The sequence below is a fragment of the Ambystoma mexicanum genome, chromosome 2p, assembly GCF_040938575.1.
Source record: "Ambystoma mexicanum isolate Mex_15411 chromosome 2p, UKY_AmexF1_1, whole genome shotgun sequence".
Classification (NCBI taxonomy): domain Eukaryota; kingdom Metazoa; phylum Chordata; class Amphibia; order Caudata; family Ambystomatidae; genus Ambystoma; species Ambystoma mexicanum.
The window spans coordinates 877,815,947-877,841,836 of NC_090923.1; the positions used below are offsets into that span (position 1 = coordinate 877,815,947).

At 45.6% G+C, this 25,890-nt stretch overlaps 1 protein-coding gene across 2 annotated transcripts in view; it reads right to left on the minus strand.

Annotated features, from left to right (window-relative positions):
- NPAS1 (neuronal PAS domain protein 1) overlaps positions 1-25,890 on the minus strand; it is a 670,224-nt gene that overhangs the window by 13,576 nt on the left and 630,758 nt on the right. For both annotated transcript variants that reach the window (XM_069644570.1, XM_069644571.1), the window contains one exon: positions 5,286-5,392. In XM_069644570.1, coding sequence (XP_069500671.1) covers positions 5,286-5,392 — 107 coding nt within the window. The remainder of the gene's footprint in view (positions 1-5,285; positions 5,393-25,890) is intronic.

Consider the following 25,890-nt stretch of genomic DNA (forward strand, 5'->3'; position numbering starts at 1 on the left):
AACAGCCCGTCTCGCTCAATGTAAAATGCAGAAGGGGACATTCTACTTGCCCTTACTCCCCCTTCAGAATCAGTGTAGGTTGGATGTTGGCTTTTTTAAGTCTTCCCTGTGCTCCATTATCATCTTTTCCCCGGCTTATCTTCTAAGAATATATCGACATTTTAAATTTAAATATGCAGGCGTGGCGTGAGACTACATTAAGTATCAGCTGGAAATGTAGTCTTTGAATGGCTAACATATGCCATATTTGTGGTAGGGTTAGGGGCTTACCCTGCCAAATCTCCCCACCTGAATTGAGGATGAAGGTTATCGCACACCCCACAATAATCTTGCATCAGAAAGGCAGGAGCAGGACAGATACCCAAGGAGAAGATACCTCACCCTGATTGTGGGATATTTGGTTTCATTTATAATGACTCATTCCTCTGCCTATTGCTTCATCAAGAACTGTAAAAAGTAATCCACAGTTCCCTACTAGTCCATGGACACTAGGAAGAGGGGAGGTGATGAATAAGCCTCGGGCCGCTCTCACGCAGGACCTGGTCTGTGAATTTAGGATGAAGAGAACAAACACGCGGCCGCAAAGGGAGACCCAGGTTGCCTCCAGAGGCCTAAAGTACTCTAGGGTGCACCATCTTCATCCTAACCAAAGGAAGGCCAGCAGCCATGGATGGAAATCTATGATCAATCAGAGTAATGGGCACTAAGGAGATGGGGAGTCAGAAGGTGGAGAAGGATGCCACACTACTGTGGCTCACCCAGTAGAAACCAGGTCAGCATAACCAGCTCTTTGGCATTTGAAGGTAAGCAAAGAGAAAGGCAAAGGTTGATCTAACTATTGAGCACTATCTGCAACAGGCATTGTGAGAAATGTCAGAGACAAAGTGAACCAGAAAACCATGAGGAAGCAGAAGAGAAAAACCAGTAAGAGTTGCCAAAGACAACACCCAACAAAGCGTTCCAGCATGAAGAAAGAGCCAGCCAATTGTTTTATGAAGGCACGTAAGAGGACTTTGACCGAGAAGGCAAAACTAGTTACAACTACTACATCAAGCAGTCTGTCTGAGAGAAGATGGTTTACAAACCTAGAAACTAGAAAATCCACCGGAGGTCCAGGGAACTGTCATTTATTTCAACAGAGTCGTGAAGAGACTCGGAAAAGCATCCATCTGAGCGGTAGCGGGCATTACTATACCAGACCCTCCCATAGTAAAAGGAAAAGGACCATAAGGAGGTGCTGCATCTAGTCCAGCCTATCAGGGAGCTTTCTGCAAAATAGTGCCTGCCAAGCTGGACGAAATTAGACCTTGGCAACCCCTATATACTCGACAGAAGTGGAGCAGACGAGAGTGAGTATATATGTAATTCATCCATGTATTTGGAACGTAATGTTAGCTTCTAATCTAATGCACAGTCATTCCGACATTCTCTTTCCATGCCTCCTTAAAGCACTACCATGGAGTGTGGGCTATTTCCCTTCCCACACTCAATCACATAGTAAGTGTACACCTTTGAAGAACATTTTGTAAAATACACAAGAAAAGCTGTACCCGACACTGAAAAACCTGGTTGCATTAGCGTTTTGTGTGGGGATCAGCGGTGTGACTGTTGCTGTATATGCGGCTCCCTTGGCACCAGGGATGGTTCTGTGGTAGATAATAGGCAACTGCCCAGTGCCACAAGCATGGGGGAACGTGGACACCAGACAGGCCCTAAAAACCTAATCTGCTCCAATAATAATTGTCTCAGAGGACTCAAACCAGGAGTGGGCTCCTGTTGCTGGATGGTAACCCAGCGGTTATATGCAGCACATGCACTGATATCGCTCTATGCCCAAAAAAGGCCCTGCATCCGGACTCATGGGCAAGGTTCAGACTGAAGATATGATTAACTTTAAGGGAGCCATTTGGGCCTCCGGTTCCGGAAGCAACTAAAGACCTTCCTTTTCGCTTCCGCTTTCTCTCTTCCTCTCCCCTGCTGATGCACCTGACTGCTCTGCACACTGGTCACTCGGTCACCCTCTGAACTTGGGCCCAGGCTCCTGCATGTCCAGTTGCCCTTGCACTGCTTCCGGGGTCGCCAGCTCTTAAGGGTCTGTTTCTGCAACCCTACAGTACCTTCTCTCTGCACCTATGTGCCACCCGCTGACTGCACCTGTGAGTTAACTGCACCTCCCTCAACCCCTCCCCCCTGGCACTTCTACCCTTCCCTCTTCACTGCATCTGCACGATCCGAAAGACACAAGGCCTAGTAAGATAGTTATTTTGTCCTCCCTTTGTTTCCCCCTCCTTTTCTTGTCGCACCTAGAAACACTTGTGTACAGGCGCGTTATAAATACCACATCATATCATATATATCATTACGAGTGTGCCAGTGCTGTAATAAGGTGCTTGTATTACCGCATACCGGCACGTTACTGCACTGGCACGTTACTACACTCCAGGTTTGCCAGTAGGGTGGAGGAATGACCTTTTGCTCTGAGTTGGAGGTATATCCGCCACCCTACTGGCAAGAAATGACAGGGGGCACTAATACCACAAATCGGAGTCCTATAGGACTACATGGAATGGGGATTTACCAGCGTTTTCGCCACTTGGAATCTGCTGGTAATTCTGACAGACCAAGTAGTGGAAACGGTATTACAGTTTTCCAGTATCCCGCTGGTAGTACCGACGGGAGACCGACAAACTTGTAATGAGGCCTCTAGACATCTAATTTACACTCAAATATCTGCAGCAGATTATTTTGTAGTCAGTGCACTCAAAGAACACCTGCTTTATTATGAGGATGACCTAAACCCTGTTTAGATGCAGAGCAGGATAGAGGCACTGTGCAGACGCCTGATGCAGACTCCTCGGTTGCATGCATTCATGATAGACACCTAGCTGTGTTTTACTGTTGCCTTTCAAAGTAGTTCTGCATCATCACAGAGTCATGACTGACATGGATTCTGCACCGCCTGCTCTACAGAATCATATTGGGGACTATCACTACTCATCGGCCCCCAAAGGTCAATGATTCTGATCAATGTTTCTATGTATTTCCAGACTTGAACGGATCCACAAAACAACACTGCTTGACACATCCTTAAAAAAGACATTTTTACTGGTCAGGTTTTTGAATCTATAGGGTGGCGTGTCTACCCCCAAATAGAATCCAGCCTGGCTTTTAGGATATCCACAATGAATACGTATGAGGACATTGCAGTAATCCTCACTGTGGCCGCCTCATCTCCAGGATTCTGGTAATAGGGTGGCCCCCAGGAACAAGATAGAGGATATTGTCTGCAGCCTTGCATGTTTGCTCTTGGTGCAATAAAGTAGGTTTGATTGATGTAGGAGTTATTTATACCTGCATGCATATTACTAAATACACTAGTTATGAGCTGGATTATGAAAATGTCTGTGTAGACATATTTTGTACAGAATCATAGTATTGCCTGGTTATCCACAGAGGCGGGCTGGTATGGGAAGCCAGGTTTCACTAAATCTCTTTCAATTGTGGCCAGTTTTTTATAGAGTCGGGATCTTTCTTACCTACATGCTTGGAGTCAGATAACTGTCAGGGTCGTCGACATTTGTGTCAGTGTCTGCATGGGCCTCAGTCTGAAAGAGCACTTGTGGATCACTATGTGTTGGATGGCTGCTTGGCACAGGAACGTTCTCCACTCAGTGCCAATAGAAGCGCAGGGCACGCCGGTGGCATGAAATTGCCTCAGTGCCACCGGTGCCGGTGCGGAAGATGATGGCAATGCGCCACTTGACTCAGTTGAGACTCTCAGAACCAGCACTGGTGTGTAGTGAGGGTGTATAGGCCCATATTACCAAATTACTGTGAATACAAGTCGACGTTCATGGCCAAATTATAATTATGTGCTAGTATATATCACTTACGCTTAAGCGCTTTATATAGAACAAATATACATACAATATCACCCAACCTGTGTTGGTACTCATTTATTGCGACCTCTGAAGGATGCAAGGCTGAGTTTAGTTGTTTAAGAACAGACTAAATCAATGACTCACCCCCTGAAGTGTGCCTGAAATAAACCTTTAATGATTCTAGCAATTATTGTATAGAATTCTAAAAAGACAAATTATCTGGTCTCTTTCTTATTTAGGGTCACTGCTGAAAGTGTTAGACTTGTGGAACCCCTGTTCTTTTTTTATTATATTTTTATAAGAGGCCTGTACAAGAAGCCAGCAAGGGCTAGCAAGGGAGACCTCAGGGGTCGTAGTTGCCACCCCCTGGCGACCCCTAAATGATTTCCCTGGTTGCCATATGAGTGTGGAGACATCTCAAGAGGATGGAGGGGTGGGCGTCTTCGCATTCACAGGCTGCTCATTATTATATGTCAGTCAGATAATGAGACTGGCCCAGTGTAGGTCCGTTACTCAAATGAGCTTTTATTAGAGAAATGAACATTAGCTATGCCTATGAGGTTTATGTATACAGCCCGAGTGGATCTGGGCTTTGCGAGGCTGCCGCAGGGCAATAATCTAATACAATCACTTTGCTTAAGTTCTACTTAGATACCTTTTATTTGAGGTATATAATCAAGGGTCTATACCCATTACCTCTGTATTTCTGTGTGTATTAGCAACCCCCCTCTCTGTATCTGGAATGGAACATACTAGGACATTATTTGAACCTGATCAGTCTTAGTTTTGGAATGATGGCTATATCCTTAGGATACTGGAGGGCTTCTCTCTCTCCTATATGGTGTCCGTGTATATCTCCCACCTTCCTTGTCATGTAGGAAACTCTTTCCCTGCATAGACTGGCACCACTGTACATAGGTTTGAGACAGGTTGCACGGGAGAGGAGCCCAGCATCACTGCTTTTTCCAGAGGGCTTTTGAGATAGCTTGTCATTTGATGAAAGAAATATTGCTGAGATCCTCTTCCCTAACGTACTGGCTAGAGGAGAGGACCACAGCAACCCAGCATGCATCAGGTGACAACCCAATGACATGAGCTTGGAGAACAGCAACATCACTAAAGCACTGAAGATGTATCCATCCGCAAACACTATGTTCCCCTCGCGGCACACTCTGTGGTCGGCGGTTTGTCCCACACTAGGTGGAGCTAAAGTGCAGCCATGAGCAGAAAGTCTGGGATTGACACAGAAGAGCAATGGTCCCGGCCAATTAAATTGTTTATCTGTGGATTAAGCAGAGACTTCTATTTTAGGAAGTGTTCTGTGTGACTGATGGTTCACATTCATAGTCAAAACTGAAACCTTAAGGCATCATCTTGGAAGCCCGCAGCAGTACATGCAATTACCTTTAAAATCAGCATCCAGGTCAGAGAGGCCTGCAGTGTCCGCTAGTCTCATTGGGATCGCTGGCAGCTGTGAGACGTCCAATGGGGTATCTTTAAACTCTGGCTTGCTGAAAATTCAAAGAGACAACCAGGTTAGGTCGGGCATCGATCCGAATAAAACTGTAGATCCTGTTGCAGTAGTTACAAAGGAGCAGTCCCACTTCTCAAAGTGCCCCCCCCCTTGTTCCTTTTCACCATCCTCTCTGCTTTCACTCTGTGACTGTTACGTAAATGTTTACAGTATGGAAAATGGAGCAAACCGATTAATGACCCTTCAGTAAGAGATTCGGCAAGCTGCAGCAAGCCCCTTCACAAGACTGAAGTCTGGTATGACCCCCAGAAATCCATCAATCCCCTCATCTATCTTCTGGCAAGCGATCCCAAGCCACATCTGCTGGTCCATTTAAACTACATCAGATACTGTGAGAGGTACCTCCAGACCGAGAGACCTTATTGAGAAGCAGCCATCAAATATTAGAAAGCCACTGTAAACCCTACAAAAGACCAAAACTGACCTTAATGCCCCCCCACAAATGGTTTGACAAAAAGCAGGCCCACCCAAACACAACAGGAAGGAACGAGCTTATGTTACAGATCTCATTCTGAAATGGACACAGCTTGTAAAATCCACACCAAGTGGAATCATAACGCAAAGGGCCACCCCCAAATCTGCACATTGGCTGAAATCTTCAAGAAGAACAACGCGCTGGCCTATCCCGCTCATGTTTCAAATTCAGAAATTCTATACACCCAGCACTGAATGGAGGCACACTTAGTATAGCTTTCACCAGGAACATTGAAGCAGCAAAATGCTCCAACCAACCCACCAGCCTTCTACACCCATATCACGTTCACCAGGTGATCAGTCATAAACTTCACCCCCACGTAGATGGAACAGGTAATAGACTTGGTGGCAATGATGATGCCCCGCAGCCTTCGGCAAGACCCATGCCACCTAGCTGGCCTATCTTATCAATGCCCCCTTTGCGTAGGAGCTCGCTACAACCCACCAGAATAACCCCTCGCCTGAAAATATAATGCTAGCCCAAAGGACTTTGATCATTTCAACCTGATCTCCAATCAACACTCTGAGGGGAACAAATACTTCAAAGCAATGCTACAGATGGACTCCAAAGCTAGGACGAGACAAACTCTGTCCTACACAACCAACATTCTTGGTTTAGACCTTAACCGGGCACCACTACCACCCTACCCAACATCAGCGAGGTAATACTAAGAGCATTGGGCTGCATTCAGCGAGCTGCACCAATTTAAATAAACCTTTCCACAACCTACGGCAGCCAACCACAACACCTTCCTCTATAGCCATGAACATATCATGAACATACCCTACCAGGGATGACCTCCTTCCCTAAAGACGGATGGTTCCTTGTGTCTTTTGCCACTTTCAATGGAAACCATACAACCCAACATGCAGGGTCCCACAAGGACCATCAATATCCCCATGGCTGCTCAATGTTTACATGAGACCTCTTTCTGCAATCTAGAAACTATTCCAAATCCTGTTTCACTTGTATGACAATGGCACACACTACCGATCTGGCTGGATAAAAACAGATAAAACCACCACAAGACTACACGGTTCCTTCAGCAAATCAATGACTGAATGGCCCTCAATGGGCTCTGCCTTAATGGAAGCAAGACTGTGGTTCTACTGTTCCTATCTCCTAAAACCTCAGTTCAGATGGAACAAGTCTATGGCGTCCCCTGCCTAAAAGAACTTGTGGGATACTTTGACTCAGGGTTGACCCTTCGTATACTAGTTCAGGTCATCACAAATGCCCACCATCAATTCCATAGGCCAAGCAAAATTCTATCATTCCTCGATTCTGTTACAAAGGGGTAGTCAATAGGGCAGTGTTCTGGCATGACTGCAATGCCCATTGGACAGCAATGCTTCCTCCATCTTCTCTCAGGCTCATAATCATCCATCCAACTTCTCTTTATCTGGCTGATAATGCCCTGAAAACTTTCTCTTTAACTGTCTGATAATGCCCTGTCTGCTTTCTCCATATCCGCCAACAATGCACTGCCCGGCTTCCGGTAAACCCGCAGGCTTTGATACATTTTCCTTGTCTCTGACCCTGCATATTTGGGCCCCTTGAGCTGCCTTCGTGTTACATACACAAGCAGAGCACCAATGACTATCAGGCTGTTCAGGAAGTACTGATAAGGTAAAATCAATAGTCTAAGAACACACAGGTAGAAAATAAAACCCTTATGATTAGAATGATGACACTCGAGAACGCAATCTGGAACTCTTCAGAACTATGTTTCGTACCAGACAAGTTGTTTGGCCAGCACACTGACAAGCTAGGACATTGGGTGGCATGCGTGGGACGCTCTGGCCCAAATGAGAGTAAGTATGTGCTATGAGCAGGGGATTTATTCTACAGGCTCTATTGTGTGTACCCTCACTCTTAGACGTGGTGACGTGCTTGTACAGATACGTCACCACGTAAAATACTAAAGTAGTTACAGATGGGAGTAGGTCCATGATTTGACCTTTACTGATATATACTTGGATTCACTTTTTCTTTTCCTGATTTTTCGTGTTAGGTTCTTGCAATATGAAGATGGGCGTTTACAAAACCTAAGATTAACTGATCACGCTGAGGCAGAAATGTATCCTCCTTTCAGCCAAAACATAAGAGGCACTGTAGACAAAGAAATAGTATGTGTTGTAAAATACTAGACATCCTTGTGTGGTATTCACATTAATGTCTTTTCTTTCCTTAAAAAGTGTGACTTTTCATGGTTTTGCGTGACTTATGTAATATTGCAAATATTCTTTTGATTTCTTTTTATATGATGTCCTAGTTGCACATAGTAAAACTAGGAAATAATATATTGATATGTGATTGTATCGAACAGTTTACTTAGAGATGTAAGTTAGTCACCTGTGTAGTCAGACCGTGAGAGCTCTTTTTGCCATCTTTTTGCTACTTTGTTTGCTACTTGTTTGCTACTATTTTTGCACAATTAGGATGTGCTATGTAAGAATTGAAAAGCTGGATCTGTATATGTGTAAACATGACAATGAAATAAAATAGATATACATATATGCATTTGTGTACATAAAGAGTCTTCTTTGGGTGCTTGAGATTGCTGAATGCGTTCAAGGTGTATTTCCCCATGGGAACACACATGGGCCCTCATTACGACCTCGGCGGTAGCCATGGCACTATTGGCGGCATGGCTGCCGCCGAAATCACGTCCGGGTCTCGGTCCACAGAATGAGGAATTACCGGGCCATTCCGAGTTCAGAAGGCCCGGTAATTCCTCCCTCCAAGGACCCGGAACCGGTACTTCCCCATTCCCATTTCAGCCCCTATAGGGCTGAATGGGAATGGGAGAGGGAGCAAACAACGGGCCATTACGAGTTGGCCCGTTGTTTGCTCCCTCTTCCCCTCGCGGGACTCTGTAAGCACGCCTGGTTTTACCAGGCGTGCTTACACTGTCCCGCAAGGGGACCTCGTAATGAGGCAGTACGGGGTTAACAGCGCCGGCACCGTTTACGGCGCCGTTAACCCCGTACCGCCAGGGTCGTAATGAGGCCCATAAAGTATATTATTAGTCTTGGCACCCGGTGGTGCATCCATGAATTCTTCAGCCATATTCTCTTTACCAGGCTGATAATGACCAGCCCACATTTTCTTCATCTGGCTGACAATGCACGGTCTACTTTCTGCTTGCCAGGGTGATAATGCCCTGACTACCCTCTCTTCATTAGGCCGATAATTCCTTTCCCATTTTCTCTTCGCCAGATGTGTCCGATAAGGCTGTATCCACATTCACCTTAACAGGCTCATGAGGTCAGATGCTCTGCTTGAAAATGGTGATGATAATTACATGTGCTCCATCTCCTTGTAAACTGATATCACCCTATATGTTTCCTCCACAACCATCTGAGAAAGCGTTGAGCATCTAATATGTCATTCACACATCGCTCACATGACGCTACAATCTTTTGCTCGGGCACTTGACAGGTTTCTCTTTAGCGGCTCTTGAACTGTCGGTCTATACACCATTAAAATACCCTATTCAAATTCACAAATCTATGAAAACCTTTCTCTTTAAGTAACTAATTTAAAGTAGGGTGATAGCAGGAATGATGTGTTCACTGTGATACTACTGGTGCCCACTCATCAGCCACCATCTGCACCTAGATGCAGTTCATTCAGATGAGTTTGCGTGATATAAATACCTCAATCAATTCAAATCAGTTATTGAAGTCTGACCATATAGTCCTGTATTGTCCCCCCCACTTGTGAATTCAAATACCTCCCATAGTCCTCCTTTTTAAGTACTGTGACATGCGCTCGACTATTTGTCCCAGATTTTCACAAGCATGTCGTCATTTCCCGATTTAGAGCACAATTGATTCCATTTCATTCACCTCGCCATTACCCAGTGGCTTCAAACTTTCGCTCTGCAGATGGTTTGGACTACAGCTCCCATCAGCCCTAGCCAGCTTAGTCAATAGTAAGGCATTAGTAAGGCATTGTGGGAATCATAATCCAAAGCATCTGGGGAACTGCAAGTTGCAGACTGTTTCCTTATTTCCATTTTCCCATTATCGAGATCTTGGGTCTGCACATTACTCTGCAATGCCTCTTTTGGTCAGTATTGACACTAGAACAATCAGGGCAATCTATATTCCAATGCAATCACTTTGGTTCAAGATCTACTTATATACCTTATATTTGAGGTATATGATCACTGATCCCTTCCCATTAGCTCTGTATTTCTGTGTGGTAGCAATCCCTCTGTCTGTATCTCGAATGAAATATACTAGGAAGGTATTTGAGATGTATCAGTCTCAGTTTTGGAATTGTGCTAATTGCTCTGGGATATTGGAGGGCTTACCTCCGTCCTATAGAATGTCCATGTGTGGCGGATTGCCTAGTCCCGCCACTTCTGCAGAACAAAGCACGTTGTGTGTGATGTCAGAAGGAAATGTCCATGTCTTTCAAGAATAGGGATTGGACCCCTAAAGATAGTCTGTGGGCTTTTGCATTTAAAAGAAGGGGTCTCACACCACTTCTTTGAATTATCTTTTGGACTCCAACCCTTCAACAAGATTTCATTGGACCTATGCTGGGAGAGTATGTTGGAAGAGTTGATGTCTTCAAAGTTCTCTGCCAATGAGAAGAAGACTGAGTGTCCAAGGCAGAGGCGAGCTCTGTCCCCTAACCATTCGCAGGGACCATTTGGGATGACCTGCGCTGGGAGAAGATCTGCCTCTTTGCCAACCACAACGATGCCCAGGGCCTCACTGTGTTGTAGGACACCTGCAGTTGTAGACCAGTGGTATGGAGGCAATGAGGCAATGGGAATAAGGACCAAAACCTATCCATGAGCCCCAGGATTGGGATTCACAGCAACCAGAGGACCAAGCCAGCCAGCAATCATGTGTCCTCCAGCCAAACTACTTCAAACCACAATTCGAACTCAATTCGATGCCTTCAAACTTACAGGACCCTCTGGAGCTGCGTTTGGCTCTCTACCATATCAAACCGCTTTGCCACGTGTTTGAACAAGTTCACCACCATACCGCACCAGCTGAGCGTCTCGTTGACTTGGCAGCCGGTCAGATAGCACAGCGAGTAGAGCACTCGCTTTGACATCCATGCAGAGCCTGCTGACGCAGGTTGGAATCCCGGCAGGGCCAAACTCAGCCTTTCATCTTCTGAGGTCGATTAATGAGCCCCACACACTGTGGGTAATAACAAGCTGCGCTCAGATACCTGAGGGTTCGTAGCGATATATAAATGCAAAATTATTATTATTATTATTATTATTGAAACAGAAGATCTTCACTACAGACACAGCCTTCGAACCACCATTCAATCGCCATCCCCTTTGTTGCTGATCTTCATCGACAGTTGACCAGTCCCTGAGTGACTCCTTCGAACAGCGATCTTCGAATGCTATCTTGAACTGCTGAAACCTATCTGTGCATCCAGTCACCAGCATCTTCACCGTCACCTCGACGGTCAAAAGGACAGTGGTGGCCCTCACGATCCGCACCTCTTCGAGCACCATTCCGAATCAAAACTTACTACTGCCTCGACCTGGCTTGATATCTGCTCACCGCCGGGAACCACACAGGCCCAATGTGCTTGCACTGATCGAACCACCTCATTGCCTCCTTGTACCTTGCTGAGCCCATCACCTGACTGGATCAAATCAATTGCTCCTTGCCGCTCACGACTCGAGTTGCTGCAACGTCACTTGCTGACTTTCTCCCAGCTGTTACAAAACAATTTGATCCAGCTTGACCACGAACTGCCACCTTGCCAAAACACATACTGGAATATCAAAGTCACTGCTTAGAACCCATACCGGACCTCAACACGAAGTGCTGGAGCATCACTCATTGATCCTAACCAGTAGATACACCTGTCTCAAACACCGACCCTGGCACACATTCCGACCTCCATAACTCGAAAGCCACCTTCTAACTCCTGAGCTCCTGTATACAACGCAGCTCGACACCCGCTCTGTGCTGGGATCAACTATGACACACAGTCATTCAACTTGGTTTGACCCGCTTGCACAACAGATTGAAACCTGGTTTCTTTCATGCGCTTTTTCATTGTGGGCACCTCTATATCATTGACCTATCGTTTCCCAAGTGGTTCAATCTTCTAATGCTCCTTCTTCTCGACTTTTGGAATATGGGCAAGTGTTCATTAGAGGATGTCGTTCTTCCAACGACAGTGGAACAGCAGGACCCTGTAGGATTCTGCCTTTGCAAACCAATTTATGTATACAGTTTTCCCCACTTTACTCCTAAGGGTCCTATAGAAAAGTAATGCTTGAGGAAGCCACTGTATTGTATGTGCCCTTCTACTGCAGTCTGCTTCTAGTTAGATGGAAGGGACACCACTAGATTAGTACTCCCAGCCATTCCCTAAAAGGACTTGTGTTGCCCAATAGTATTCAAGATGTCGGGCAGCCCATTCCCCTTATTAGAATGACTTTTAGAGAGTTAAAAGGCCTACGCTGGGTGGCTTAGGAAAGCAAAGTAAGTGCTTCAATTTCCAGTCAAAATTTTGAAAAAAAGTTTCCTGAATCAGATATTTTTTTTTTTTCTGACGTATAGCAGTCTGAGAACTGTAATCTTTTTATACATGGCGGCGCTGGCCATTAAGGCAAGAGGCAATTTAGCTCAGTGCATGTCCTCGTTAATGAATTGAGTTAGTAATGGCTTCTGGTTTAGTTCATGAAATCTGGCTTTGACTCCGATGACGGATTGCGGTTGAGACAGTTCTGCACTAATTCATCCTGGACATTCTTATATCTACCTACGTCAAGGCAGTAATGATTTGAAAACATTAATTTAGTTTAAAAAAAATATGACAATGCCCTACATCTCCCTATATAAATGTTACTTATTTATTCTGCCTTTTTTATTGGGTAACCCAAAAAGAGTGTGCCATAGGCCTATCTAATCCGGATTTTCTTGCCAACTGCTGTCATTTGATGCATGCTACCGTTCATTGTGAAAAGCCATCTTTGACAAAGATCTTGCTTTTAGCTGCCTGGCCAATCATTACTTTCAGCTTTTGTGCCTTTCGTATGTTTTGGATCCTTTTGTATAATATCTTAGAGACCGTCTGGTTAAGGCTCCCAAATAACTCCCAGATAACTCTGTGACTGGGAGACACCATGCCCCGGCCCTGAGCTTTCATTTCACCATGAATTGCACTCTGGAGGCTGTAGTCTTGGTTACCTTCAATTGAATGCATTGGACTAAAATAAAGTTAAAGTGAAAGCAAAGCCCAGGACTGCATATGACATCCCCGGTGACATGGACTCACCTGGTAACCTTACTTCTAGTATCTAACGCATGCTGGTTCCTCCAAGCTGGTAAATGAGGCTGGGGAAATGATACCGGCAGTGCTACATCTGGTTAACATAGAAGCACAAAATGGCTTTCAGTTGCAGAGTTGGGTCTGGTCTTAGCCTGAGCTTGGTTCAGTGGAACAATGTAAAGAGTTGGCACACTGATAAAGTGTGCTGACCTAGCTAGCCAATACGATTTCCGCAATGATGGCTACCTTTCAAGACTATTAGTTAAGGCTACGCATGTCAATGGGCGCAAGGGCATCTCCCTTTGTTTTGTCGTAACACTGCTCCAGTGAATATGATATCCAGTCCGCTCTTTGCACTGGATATCATATTCATATTTTTTTTAATCCGTACATCAATGCACATGCCACAAGTAAACTACATTTGAATGTACTTGTTTTTATAATAAGGAGCAACACTGGTCAAATATACCATGGTTGACGGATAAGCTTACCCGCGCGTGTCGTAGATGCAATGTGCCATTTTGTCATCAGTAGGACCAAACTCATACTTTATACACCATATTGTGAATCTTGTTAATTTAATAGCAAACACAAGTTATTGTGGTCTCCTTGGGTTCTTGGAGTAAGTCCATCCAGTACAGAGTCTTGCCACCTTATTGCCCAACAGGGCCCTCACATGCTGCAGGTAAATCCTGCAGATCAAATGGAAAAGCTTCTGTCTGTTCTCACCAGCCAGCGACTTCTCTTAATGCTGTTAATTAATCTGACGTTTTCAGAATTCTTCCCCACGATTTTCTTTTGAAATATGTACAGCCTCAGTAACCTACAAGACCCAATGGTTGACAACAATTGCGGAAGTGTACATTGTATAGGTCGATGCTAGTGCAAGTATTTGCCGGTGCGGCTGTCTCCTAATACTCTCACTGTGCTCCTAACCAAAGCGGGTGGAGGCTTAACTTGCCAGCAGGTTTTTTCTATATTTTCCCAAATCTTCAATGGAGAGCCTTGACATATCAGACATGTCACTTTAATACTTATTTTGATGGCAATTAGATCAAATGTCCTCTTTTAGTTTCGTGTTGGGCTCTAGTGCTCAAAAAGGGTGCTGAATTGGCCGTAAGAGGATCAGTGGACTACATGATCTACTACAGACCCAGACGTCCACCCTTTTGATGAGTATTATTATGTGGGCGATAGTAAAACCTACACTGTAAATCTCAAGGCAGTGGTATCATGTGCTACGCAAAGAGCACGTGATTATGACAGCGCTTGAAACAGAGTGCACACATATCCACGGATTGAGAGCAGAGCGGCTGCTGGCAGATATCTTAGAGCTTGAAACAGAGTCCCTATACATATCCACGGATTGAGAGCAGTGCGACTGGTGACAGAACAGTGATCCACCCTCACTGACATGCCACTGTATCATAGAGCTTGAAACAGAGTCCGTACACAGATCCACGGATTGAGAGGAGAGCGGCTGGTGGCAGAGCAGTGATCCACCCTCACTGACATGCCGCTATATCTTAGAGCTTGAAACAGAGTCCCTAGACATATCCACGGATTGAGAGCAGTGCGGCTAGTGACACCCTCACAGACATGCTGCTGTATCTTAGAGATTCATACAGAGTTCGTACACATAGCCACGGATTGAGAGCAGTGCGGCTGGTGACAGAACAGTGATCCACCCTCACTGACATGCACTGTATCATAGAGCTTGAAACAGAGTCCGTACACATATCCACGGATTGAGAGCAGAGCGGCTGCTGGCAGATATCTTAGAGCTTGAAACAGAGTCCCTAGACATATCCACGGATTGAGAGCAGTGCGGCTGGTGACAGAACAGTGATCCACCCTCACTGACATGCCACTGTATCATAGAGCTTGAAACAGAGTCCTTACACAGATCCAGGGATTGAGAGCAGAGCGGCTGTTGCAGAGCAGTGATCCACCCTCACTGACATGCCGCTATATCTTAGAGCTTGAAACAGAGTCCCTAGACATATCCACGGATTGAGAGCAGTGCGGCTAGTGACACCCTCACTGACATGCTGCTGTATCTTAGAGATTCATACAGAGTTCGTACACATAGCCACGGATTGAGAGCAGTGCGGCTGGTGATAGAACAGTGATCCACTCTCACTGACATGCACTGTATCATAGAGCTTGAAACAGAGTCCGTAAACATATCCACGGATTGAGAGCAGAGCGGCTGCTGGCAGATATCTTAGAGCTTGAAACAGAGTCCCTAGACATATCCACGGATTGAGAGCAGTGCGGCTGGTGACAGAACAGTGATCCACCCTCACTGACATGCCACTGTATCATAGAGCTTGAAACAGAGTTCGTACACATAGCCACGGATTGAGAGCAGTGCGGCTGGTGACAGAACAGTGATCCACCCTCACTGACATGCCACTGTATCATAGAGCTTGAAACAGAGTCCCTAGACATATCCACGGATTGAGAGCAGTGCGGCTGTTGCAGAGCAGTGATCCTCCCTCACTGACATGCTACTGTATCTTAGAGCTTGATACAGAGTTCGTACACATAGCCACGGATTGAGAGCAGTGCGGCTGTTGCAGAGCAGTGATCCTCCCTCACTGACATGCTACTGTATCTTAGAGCTTGATACAGAGTTCGTACACATAGCCACGGATTGAGAGCAGTGCGGCTGTTGCAGAGCAGTGATCCACCCTCACTGACATGCCACTGTATCATAGAGCTTGAAACAGAGTCCGTACACATATCCACGGATTGAGAGCAGAGCGGCTGGTGGCAGATATCTTAGAGCTTGAAACAGAGTCCCTAGACATATCCACGGATTGAGAGCAGTGCGACTGGTGACAGAACAGTGATCCACCCTCACTGACATGCCACTGTATCATAGAGCTTGAAACAGAGTCCGTACACAGATCCACGGATTGAGAGCAGAGCGGCTGTTGCAGAGCAGTGATCCACCCTCACTGACATGCCGCTATATCTTAGAGCTTGAAACAGAGTCCCTAGACATATCCACGGATTGAGAGCAGTGCGGCTAGTGACACCCTCACTGACATGCTGCTGTATCTTAGAGATTCATACAGAGTTCGTACACATAGCCACGGATTGAGAGCAGTGCGGCTGGTGACAGAACAGTGATCCACCCTCACTGACATGCCACTGTATCATAGAGCTTGAAACAGAGTCCCTAGACATATCCACGGATTGAGAGCAGTGCGGCTGTTGCAGAGCAGTGATCCTCCCTCACTGACATGCTACTGTATCTTAGAGCTTGATGCAGAGTTCGTACACATAGCCACGGATTGAGAGCAGTGCGGCTGGTGACAGAACAGTGATCCAACCTCACTGACATGCCACTGTATCATAGAGCTTGAAACAGAGTCCGTACACATATCCACGGATTGAGAGCAGTGCGGCTGTTGCAGAGCAGTGATCCACCCTCACTGACATGCTACTGTATCTTAGATGTGCTCATGAGTGTCAATACTTTTTGATGTCCGGTTGGAGTGGGCAATAGGTTATCCTTATTCCATTTTTGGCTGGAAACGTCCTTCCTTGTTTCAGAATATGTGCGCATTTTTTGTGGTTTTCATTAGGTGTAGATAGAACTCAAGGGAAGGCCCATGTCAATAAACCAGTCACTCCTTAAAATATAAACAATAAATGTCCAGGCTCGAGGACCTCGCCTGAAACATCCACCCCCAGTCTTTGGGGGTTAGTGGTTGATGAAAAAGATGCAAAATGTAAAAACCCAACTGCAAAGGAGTGGATTGTGGCATCTAGGCTACCTTCTGTTCTGCGGAATACACAAAAAAGGGCTTTTACTATCTCGGTGAATATATTTGAAAGAACGATGAACATGGGAATTTGTTATTTAAAACTGAGGGATATCCTGAAGAGCGTGATAGGAGGGCTGCCAAGTGCATGGAGCCATTATTCAGGTCGGCAGAGTTCACAGTCCACTCACTAGTCAATTTACAGGAGATATTGCAATAATACCTTTTATTTGATTTCGACTCATTCATTTATTTTGATTTACGCCCTACATTTTTTATTTTATTTTATTAAGGGATATTTTTCTCTAAATAATTGTAGGTGTTTTTTTTTATTTGTACTGATTTTTCTTATCTTCATTAATGCGCTTTCAACTCATCCGTTTTTATTTGACCTTTCTCTCTGCCTCATTACGAGTTTGGCTGTGCATTGGAAAACATGCTAGTAATTATGTTACCTCCACATTTTTGGAGGTACTGGAATTATTGCTGCTTTCACCACCTCGCTGAATTCAGAGTTTGACCTTCAAGTGAACGATTTACCTCCAGCTTAATAATGGATGCTACTCCTCCAATTAAAGGCCAAAATTTTGTGGATTAACCATGTTGGAATTACCACGCATGATAAATCCACCAAAAATCTCCATAGAGTCCTAAAGACTCAAAAAATGGGAATTTACACCACCATACCACCGCTCGTAATCCCTTGGTCATGCCACAGGACTGAGTGGCAGTAACAGGAAATGATTTTCACGGTAAATCAGTGAATTTATTGTTGATTTACCACCAAAATCATAACGAGGCCCTATGTATACATTTTGGTGTATATCTAGTCGACCACAAGCCATTTTCTATTCTTAAACTCTATTCTTTCTTATGATCTGCCAGCCATTACCTTTCCCCCTTGTCCTGGCCCTCCATTTCCCTGTATGTCCGCACTCTGTTGTGACCCTTAATTTTGTGTAACGCTCACCTGGTATCCACGGGGACATCACTCAGCCTGTTCTGACCTCTTACGACCTCGAACCCTTCCCTGGAGGCTATTCGACTGGAGACTGGGCCTGAAACACAGGATTGGTAGAGTTTAACCCCCTATTCTCTCTGTGTGCTTGAACCCCCTTCTTCCCCGCGGTCCGACCCTTCCCTTTGATCCACAGCTCACCTTGTTTTCTTGGATAGTGTGCTCTTTGTCCTGCCTTCAGCTCAGGGACGCGTTGATTGATGCGGGTTCGTTACTGCCTAGTTACTTCACTGGCAAGAGTCCGACAGGTAAGTATAATGAGTCTTTTGAACAGTTCTCTAACTTTGTTCCTTTCCTTCCTTAGATGATGGCCGGCGTCTGGGGATGGTGGCATGCTGCTGAGATGAGTAGCGCTGAAGGTGAGTGAGAGCGCGATGCACCCCTTTCGAATTTGCATTGAACTGAGTTATTTTTCTGTGCCTTTTAGGTGCCGCGACGTTTTCAGCGTGGATGCCGGTTATGAAGAAAATGCAGTGGGTAAGTGCGGTATGCGGCGCCTCTAGATGTTTCCACGCTAACCTGGAGTGTCTTTTCACTTTTACAGATGGATGAGAAGTTCCAGAGACAGAGTTCCCCCAGAACGGCTGGGATTCAGGTAAGCGTTTGAAGTTCGTACAGTATTTAAAAATAAGCAAAGATTTGCAGAATGCTTACTAATGCCTTTTTTCTGTTCTTTTCCCTTTTCCTTAGGAAGCGGCGTGCCGGGATGGGAATGACACCCCGGAAGATGCCCGCAGAACAGAAGGAGCGATGACTGATGGGCAGAAGCGCCGCAAGGTAAGGCTGTTCCTAACAGTGTTCTTGTTCTTGCAGGAGCTGAGCGCAGAAGAAAGATGCAGGCCTACTGGAGACCGATCCGAACACAGTGAGTGTCAAGCTGCAGGTGCAGAAAACACAAAGCATGTTTCTCAGCCTTGGTGTGGTTTAAATAGTCTCTGGGTGTCCCGGGTGCCTCTGGGCTGAACCACACCCAAAAGACTAGACCGCACAAACAGTTCTGGGAACCGAAATATGTGGGGGCATCCATCTTGTCCCCATCAATGCACTACAAGTCCAATACCCAATGTTATCCTATGGGGGTGAGTGAGTCTGGTGCCACAAGCGCAGAGTCTGACTCCAAGTGGGTCTTTGGAGGGGTGGAGAGGCCCTTGAGGGCCATGTAGGTGATCGTGGCCTGGCTCCAGCCTGACATCTTGGAGGGCTGGGGACATGAGGGGCAGGAATCATGACATTTTGGGTTCATGAGGTATTGTCTACCTCCTCTGCCTTTCTCTTCAGCCAATCCCCGTTCCCTGTGCCTTTTTAAGTACTTTCCTAATCAAACCCACTGCCCCACCTCTCCCCGGTTTCTCCTACTTGCACCTCTCCTTTTGAAGTGCTTCAAGTGGGATGAAAAAGGAGAGCAATGGGGTCCAAAGACATCACACAAATCGGGGGGGCGGGGGTGGAGGTGTAACCCACGGAGTCCTTGCTGAGGCATAACAAGTGCGTGTAACCTTTGTGATAGGTGTGGCCTATGCTCTAATGGAGTGGCCTTTAAAGACACTGGGCCTCATTACAACCTTGCCGGTCCGGAAACAAGTGAGCTTACTGGCACTGTTGTTTCCGGACCGGCAAAGTAAAACTCTGCTGGACGGGTGCCCTCCCGCCTGACAGGTGTGATCTGCCGGGCGGACTGGCACCCGCCCACAGAGTTTCAAGGAAGCACCAGCACCGTTATTAACGGTGCCAGTGTTTTCGTGGTCCCCATTCTTATAGAGTCCTATGGTACACTATAGGAATGGGGAACAACATTTTACTGGTGCCTGACTTTCCAGCTGCCGGGGTTGTAATACGGCAAGTCAGGTGCCGGTAACTGTTTACAGGTCCAGCGGCTACCTGCCGGTTTTAAAGGCACGGTTATCGCCGGACCCATAATGAAGCCCGCAGTTGAGTTTTTGATCTATTCAAAAATACTATTAGCATGAAAGAGAGAAACATTTATAAAAAAAGTTGTGGTAAATGTGATGTAATGAATTAGTAGTTAAAACATTTCTATTAAAATATTTTTGTTTAAATTAAAAACAATTAAATCAAATCAAAATATGTCAATGCAGGTTCTGATTGCTGAAAGGTAGGTGAGGATTTTAAAGTTCCTGCTCCAGGCATATGTTCGTACTATGTGGGTCAGCATTTCTCATCTCAGTGAGATGGCAGAAGTGATAAAGGTGCATGCTGCATACATCTATGGGCAACATGCCGAGCACAACTCCCCCAAACGAGAGAAAACCTGTGGTCCCGCTCTCACTACCCCAACCCACGCATAAAACAAAAAAAGAATGAAAGACGTACTCTCTAATGTGTTGACGATGGAAAGCACATGTTTTGTAAGGACAGACAAATGGATTGCATATTTAAAGACAACAGTGCTTTCCGTCCAGCAACACCCTACAGTCTCTGCGGAAATAAGGATGGTGTTGATATAGCGCAGTGGCTCCTTCTGTGTTTGGGTAACTCCAGGTTTCAAAGGTTAAGCCATCACATCAGAAGCAGCATGTCGGGAGAGGAAGGGGCAATCTGTCCATAATTTGAGCCTATTGCCTCTAGGCCGAATTAAAAAAAACCTGCCGAGGAGGGGCGTAAAGTCATACCCTTTAATCTTGGATTGAGCAAAAATGCATGTTTTTCATCTAATTGGAATAACCACAATGCATTGCTCAGTCACAATGAACTGGAGGTGAACTTCCAGGGATGACCACTGGGTGGCGCAGTGGCATGTTTGTCATTTTAGCAGAAATGGTCTCTTGTATCTTCACTCCCAGGACATCGCCTGACCTTTGTAGTTGCTTGCACTCCCTCTTGCTTCTGCATCAAAAAAGTGCTTTTCCAGTTCCCTATTGGTCTGTGCACCCAAGCAGTGAGGAGAACCCAAAGGTGGGTTCTAAGGCACTCGTCATACTGTAGAATAGGTAACCCAGTGTGGAGAACGATTATCAACCTGTCCACATAAAAATAAGTGCCTAAGCGCACCTCAATACCATGCAAATGGCAGCATTGTGAGGAATTCGACCATCCACATGGTGGGTGTGCACTCTCCTGGCCTTTTTTGAAATTTTAAATCAAATTGAACAATGGTATATCAACCTCCGGGAAATGTGTGGGGCTAATCCGCACACATTTTCCTATGCTCACAACACAACATACACATAGACCTATGTACTCTGGGTGGGCACAACCTACAGGTGCCGTCCCCCCTGTTATATTGAGTTGGAATGTGACAGCCAAGAGTACATTAAGGTATCTCAGAAGGAGGAAGGCAAAACCTTCCTCCTGCCATGGCCAGCCTAATTAACTATCAAAGGCTCCATGGATCTGCCCTGTCCTTTTCTGTAAGCACTGCCGATGGTGGGAGCAATTAGCATAATTGACATACTAACAAAGTATACTTCAAACAGTCCCACATGGGGCCTGGCGGTAGAGGTTTAACAAAGGAGACAGGAAACCCCAACAACCTTTGATATGCATTGTGTCAACTGAAGCCAGCTCCCGCCTCTCAGTATCAATGGCAGTGACCTGTCATGTCTGGGACTATGAGTTTACAGTAGGCAACCCCAGCAGGGGGACCCCATTCAGAAGGTACGAGAATGATGTTTGTAGAAGACAGAAACTCTGTTCTCGCCGTAGCTTCAAGGAAGACCTGCCGCTTAAATCAGGAACCACAGAGAGCTCCATTAACTAGAGAGACCCTTTTATCCACAACAGACGGGAAGAAGGGTGGGAATTAGTATTACATGTTTTCACCCCTTTACCTTTTCTGTTGCAAAGTACTCTGGTTATGACCTCATGCATACAGGAGATTGTTGGTGGGGACCAAGGATTGATTCATTAAGGTAGGCTTAGCCTACACCAATCACTGTGGCTGATTTGGCTTTAAAAGAGGTCTGAGACCCTCTTGTGAGAAGATCATCTGAAGACTTTGCAGGAATAAATCATTTGGATCTTGGATGAAGGTACCATCTGCCTTACAGCTTCCGCCAGTGGAAGAAGGCCAGGAACTCAAAGAGGGAAGCAAGTTCCCTCCCCATAACACCTCCCATGGAGCAGAGGGAGATACTGAAACCAGAGGACCCTGCATCAGCTCCAGAACCAGTAGCCAGCCAGCACATCACGTTTCCTGCTAGGCTCTGCAGCAAGCGGACTAGGTGAGAAGTGCCAGAGAGTCTCTGAACAAGCCAAGAACAAGGTAGTTGTCTGCAACACTCTCCTCAGCTTTGGACCATCTGGCTTAAAGGTTGACACGAGCCCAGTGAAGCAGCTCGCAGGAGTGCATTGACAAACATCAACCAGTGTCCGCCGTAAAGACATTTTTTTTCGAGCAAGTCAAGCCCCTCGAGCTGAAACCGACTGCACCACTGACTGTTGTTACACCGCAGTTGCTGTACGAGACACCTCGACCAGTGCTTCAGACCCGCTGACCAGCACTGAGACAATAATTCCTGATCCTGAGCCGCCGTTTAGGCCGGCCTGCAGCCATCCGTCCAGCCTATCTCGCCGAACTGTGTGCCGCCTAATACCCGCAGCTGTCTCCCGTCTTGATCTGTGTTGCAGAAGCTGAAAAGCACCCTGAAACCGACTCGACCCTGTTGAGCACCAAGAACCTCTACAAGCACAAGTTATATTGTGGTTCTGTCTGCTGGTCCTTCTCCAAGGCCCCTAGTGGCATTTTACGATCCATTGCTCCCTTTGTGCTGTAACCAAGTATCCTTGAAATATTGCGATTAATTACTTTACCGACTACCCAGATTCAAAATAAAGGGGTGTACCTGCACTAAATCCCTGGTCCTTCAGGTACCAACTACCCTCCTATCAGTATCCAGAGTGCATCCCCTTTCCTTCTTGAAACTGTCGGTCCTCTGCATTCCTTTACAGGGTGGGTTGTATTTTGTAGTGTTCTAGAACTGTCTGTTGTGATAATAATAAAGTAGATATGTGTATACAACCTTGACTGGACAGTCCCTTTAATCATTGGGTAATAAGTGTATTTTTGCTGTGTTGCAACTAACCAACGATCCATGACCTTGCAGAGATAAGCCTGCTGATCTGTCCACATTACCAAAATTAGACAAGGAGGTTTATAATTTACTTGTGTTCCAATTTGTTTGGATCCCTTCTGGTGTACGAGAGGTGTGGGGCTGGTTGATAGTTTAGAAACCGATATTCATCCCTGGACCACTGGTGCCCCGGAAGTTGATTTGTCACAAGCATTGCGTGGTACAAATCCGAATAACATAACTATGTAATTGCTTTGATGTGATCACCAGATTGCATGTGTGCTCCAAGCAGCAATAATTAATGAAACATAAATGATTGCTTCTGGGGTCCTTTTCTGACTAAGCTGTATTTAATTTTAAAAAAGTCAAAATTATGATGAAAATGTTCGTCAAAGAAATAGCATGACATGGACAGCCATTTGCAGCAGAGCTATGTTTCTTTTCAGGCAGAGAAGACAATGGGATTCATTATGAACCTGGTGGTAGCCGTGCTGATAAATAGTGTCATGAATATTCTGGCGCCCGGGAATGGGCCCGGCAATGGGCAATTACCGGGGCATTACAACCCTGGCGGACACGGTAATTGCCCATTCCAAGGCGCCGGAAAATATTCCTCCCCATTCCCATTTGAGTCCCATTGGACTCAATGGGAATGGAGAGGCCAGATGCACCGGCACCATTCATGAATGGCGCCGGCGCATCCGTCGAGCTCTGCGCGCGGGTGCCGTTCTGCCTGCCAGGTTAGACCTGGTGGGCAGAAAGGCACACGCTCGCTGAACTCATAGTTTGCCAGTCTGGAAACAACAGTACCGGCAAGCTTACCGGTACCGTTGTTTCCAAAACGGCAAACTTATAATGAGGCCCAATGTGGGTAACCAGGCACATTGAGGCAAAGCTGCGACGCTGCACAAAATGTTCCTTTGAATATAACGGCCTTATACATGGGTTTACTATGAAAATCTTCCTGCAGAAACAGCAATATATGCAAAGAGTGGTAAATCCGAAATTAATGCTTTTAGAATGATTCAGAGAAAATGCATAATATTTGTATCAGCTCTTACTGTGCTCTGATTATAAACCTGCAGACATTCTTAAGCAATAAACCCTGAGCCTGTGTGGTGGTGGGGCATTAGTTATTGCAGAGTTATTGCATTTAGTATCCCGGGATACTAATAGGGACAGTGTCAGGGGCTGGTTGTGGCGAACGAAAGCAAAAGCTGATGCCAAGCGCATCCGGAAACTGGGCACGCTGTTCATTAGGGAAAACACTACACCGCTCAATTTGGTTTGACGGTAGATGGTGTACGATGGCCATCTTGGAATCCTATTCAGAATAGAATCACTACAATAGTCACTGCATGAACTTTGGCAAATGTAGTTAAAACGTTGAGAATCAGTACAACATTAAAATGTATGAACTTTGGCATATGGAGTGAAAACATAATCAAATAAATAAAATGACTACAATAATTATTGAACAGGGCATCAATTTATTAAAATGAAGATTTAGAATGACGTGCTTCGGTGACAGAATAAGAATGGTCAGAATGACTGTATTTGATGTCAGATACGTTAGACATCAGGAAAGATGTGGAAGAACTTTGAGGCATGGATTGTAGAGACTACATTGCGGAAAAACGTTATGGAGAATGCTGAAGATGTGCAAGAAGCAAGAAAATGGCGGCGGTGAAGGAGACAGAAAAGACAAACGGAAAGGGATGGAATGCTGCAACTACTCACGTTCGCGTCATGAGGTGCGTGAGTAAATGAGGGCCTGTTCTATCTGTCATAAATGCTTCATTAACCCAGCGTCATTTTCCAATGGAGCTGAAAAAGGCCTGTGTTACACCCCTTTTAAAAAAACACATTGGACCACAGTGTATTTGCTAATTACCGTCCCATTGCAGGCTTATCCTGGCCATCCAAAATCCTGGGAAAAATCGTTGCGGTGCAATTGCAGGATTTCCTGGAACATCAGTGGATGTTGGATTTGCACCAATCAGGATTTAGGCCCAAACATGGGACTGAGACGGCACTTGTGTCAGTTTGGGATGATATTTTGAAGGCTGCCGATGAGGGTGACATTAGCATGCTATTCATGCTGGACCTATCGGCAGCCTTCGACACAGTTGATTTTGAGATTCTTATTTCGAGACTCTCCACAGTGGCTCAGGCATCCAATGAGTCACTGCAATGGTTTACATCTTTCCTGACCAATTGAACTCAGCAAGATAAACTGGGGACATTTGTCTCTGATATTTTATCAGTTAAATGTAGAGTGCCTCAGGGCTCCCCTCTGTTTCCACTGCTGTTTAACATTTATAATCGCCCCTTGCTGGATATTTTTTCGAAATTTGATCATTCCTATGCCGCCAAACACAGATCTATGTTCGGCTAAAGGAACCTGTGGAAGCAATGGACAGAATGCAAGCTTGTGCTAGTAAAATAAAGTGCTGGACGGTGGCGAATAAGCTCCAACTAAATCCAAATAAAACCGAGATTATATTAATTGGATCTAATACAAAAGTGGCTAAAGTCTCACAGTGCCTGTCCTGCCCAGCACTCTTCGAGGTTTCAATATCATTCTCAGCCAAGGTTAAGAACCTCGGGTGTATCTGGCAGGCACATTTAAGCTGTAACCTGCAGGTAAATGAAATTGTAAAATCGGTATATTACCATCTCAAACTGGGAAAACCTCTGCTGCCGCTTATCTCAGATAAAGATTGCCCCCTGGTAGTTGGTAAATTCCAGATTAGACTTTTGAAATGCCCTGTTAATGAAAATCCCGAAAGGTCAAATCAAACGTCGGCAGGTTGCCGTTAGGCTGGTCTTTTCACTGCCCAGACGCTCGCCCATCTCTCTTTTCTGGAGAAACCTTCACTGGTTACCGATACA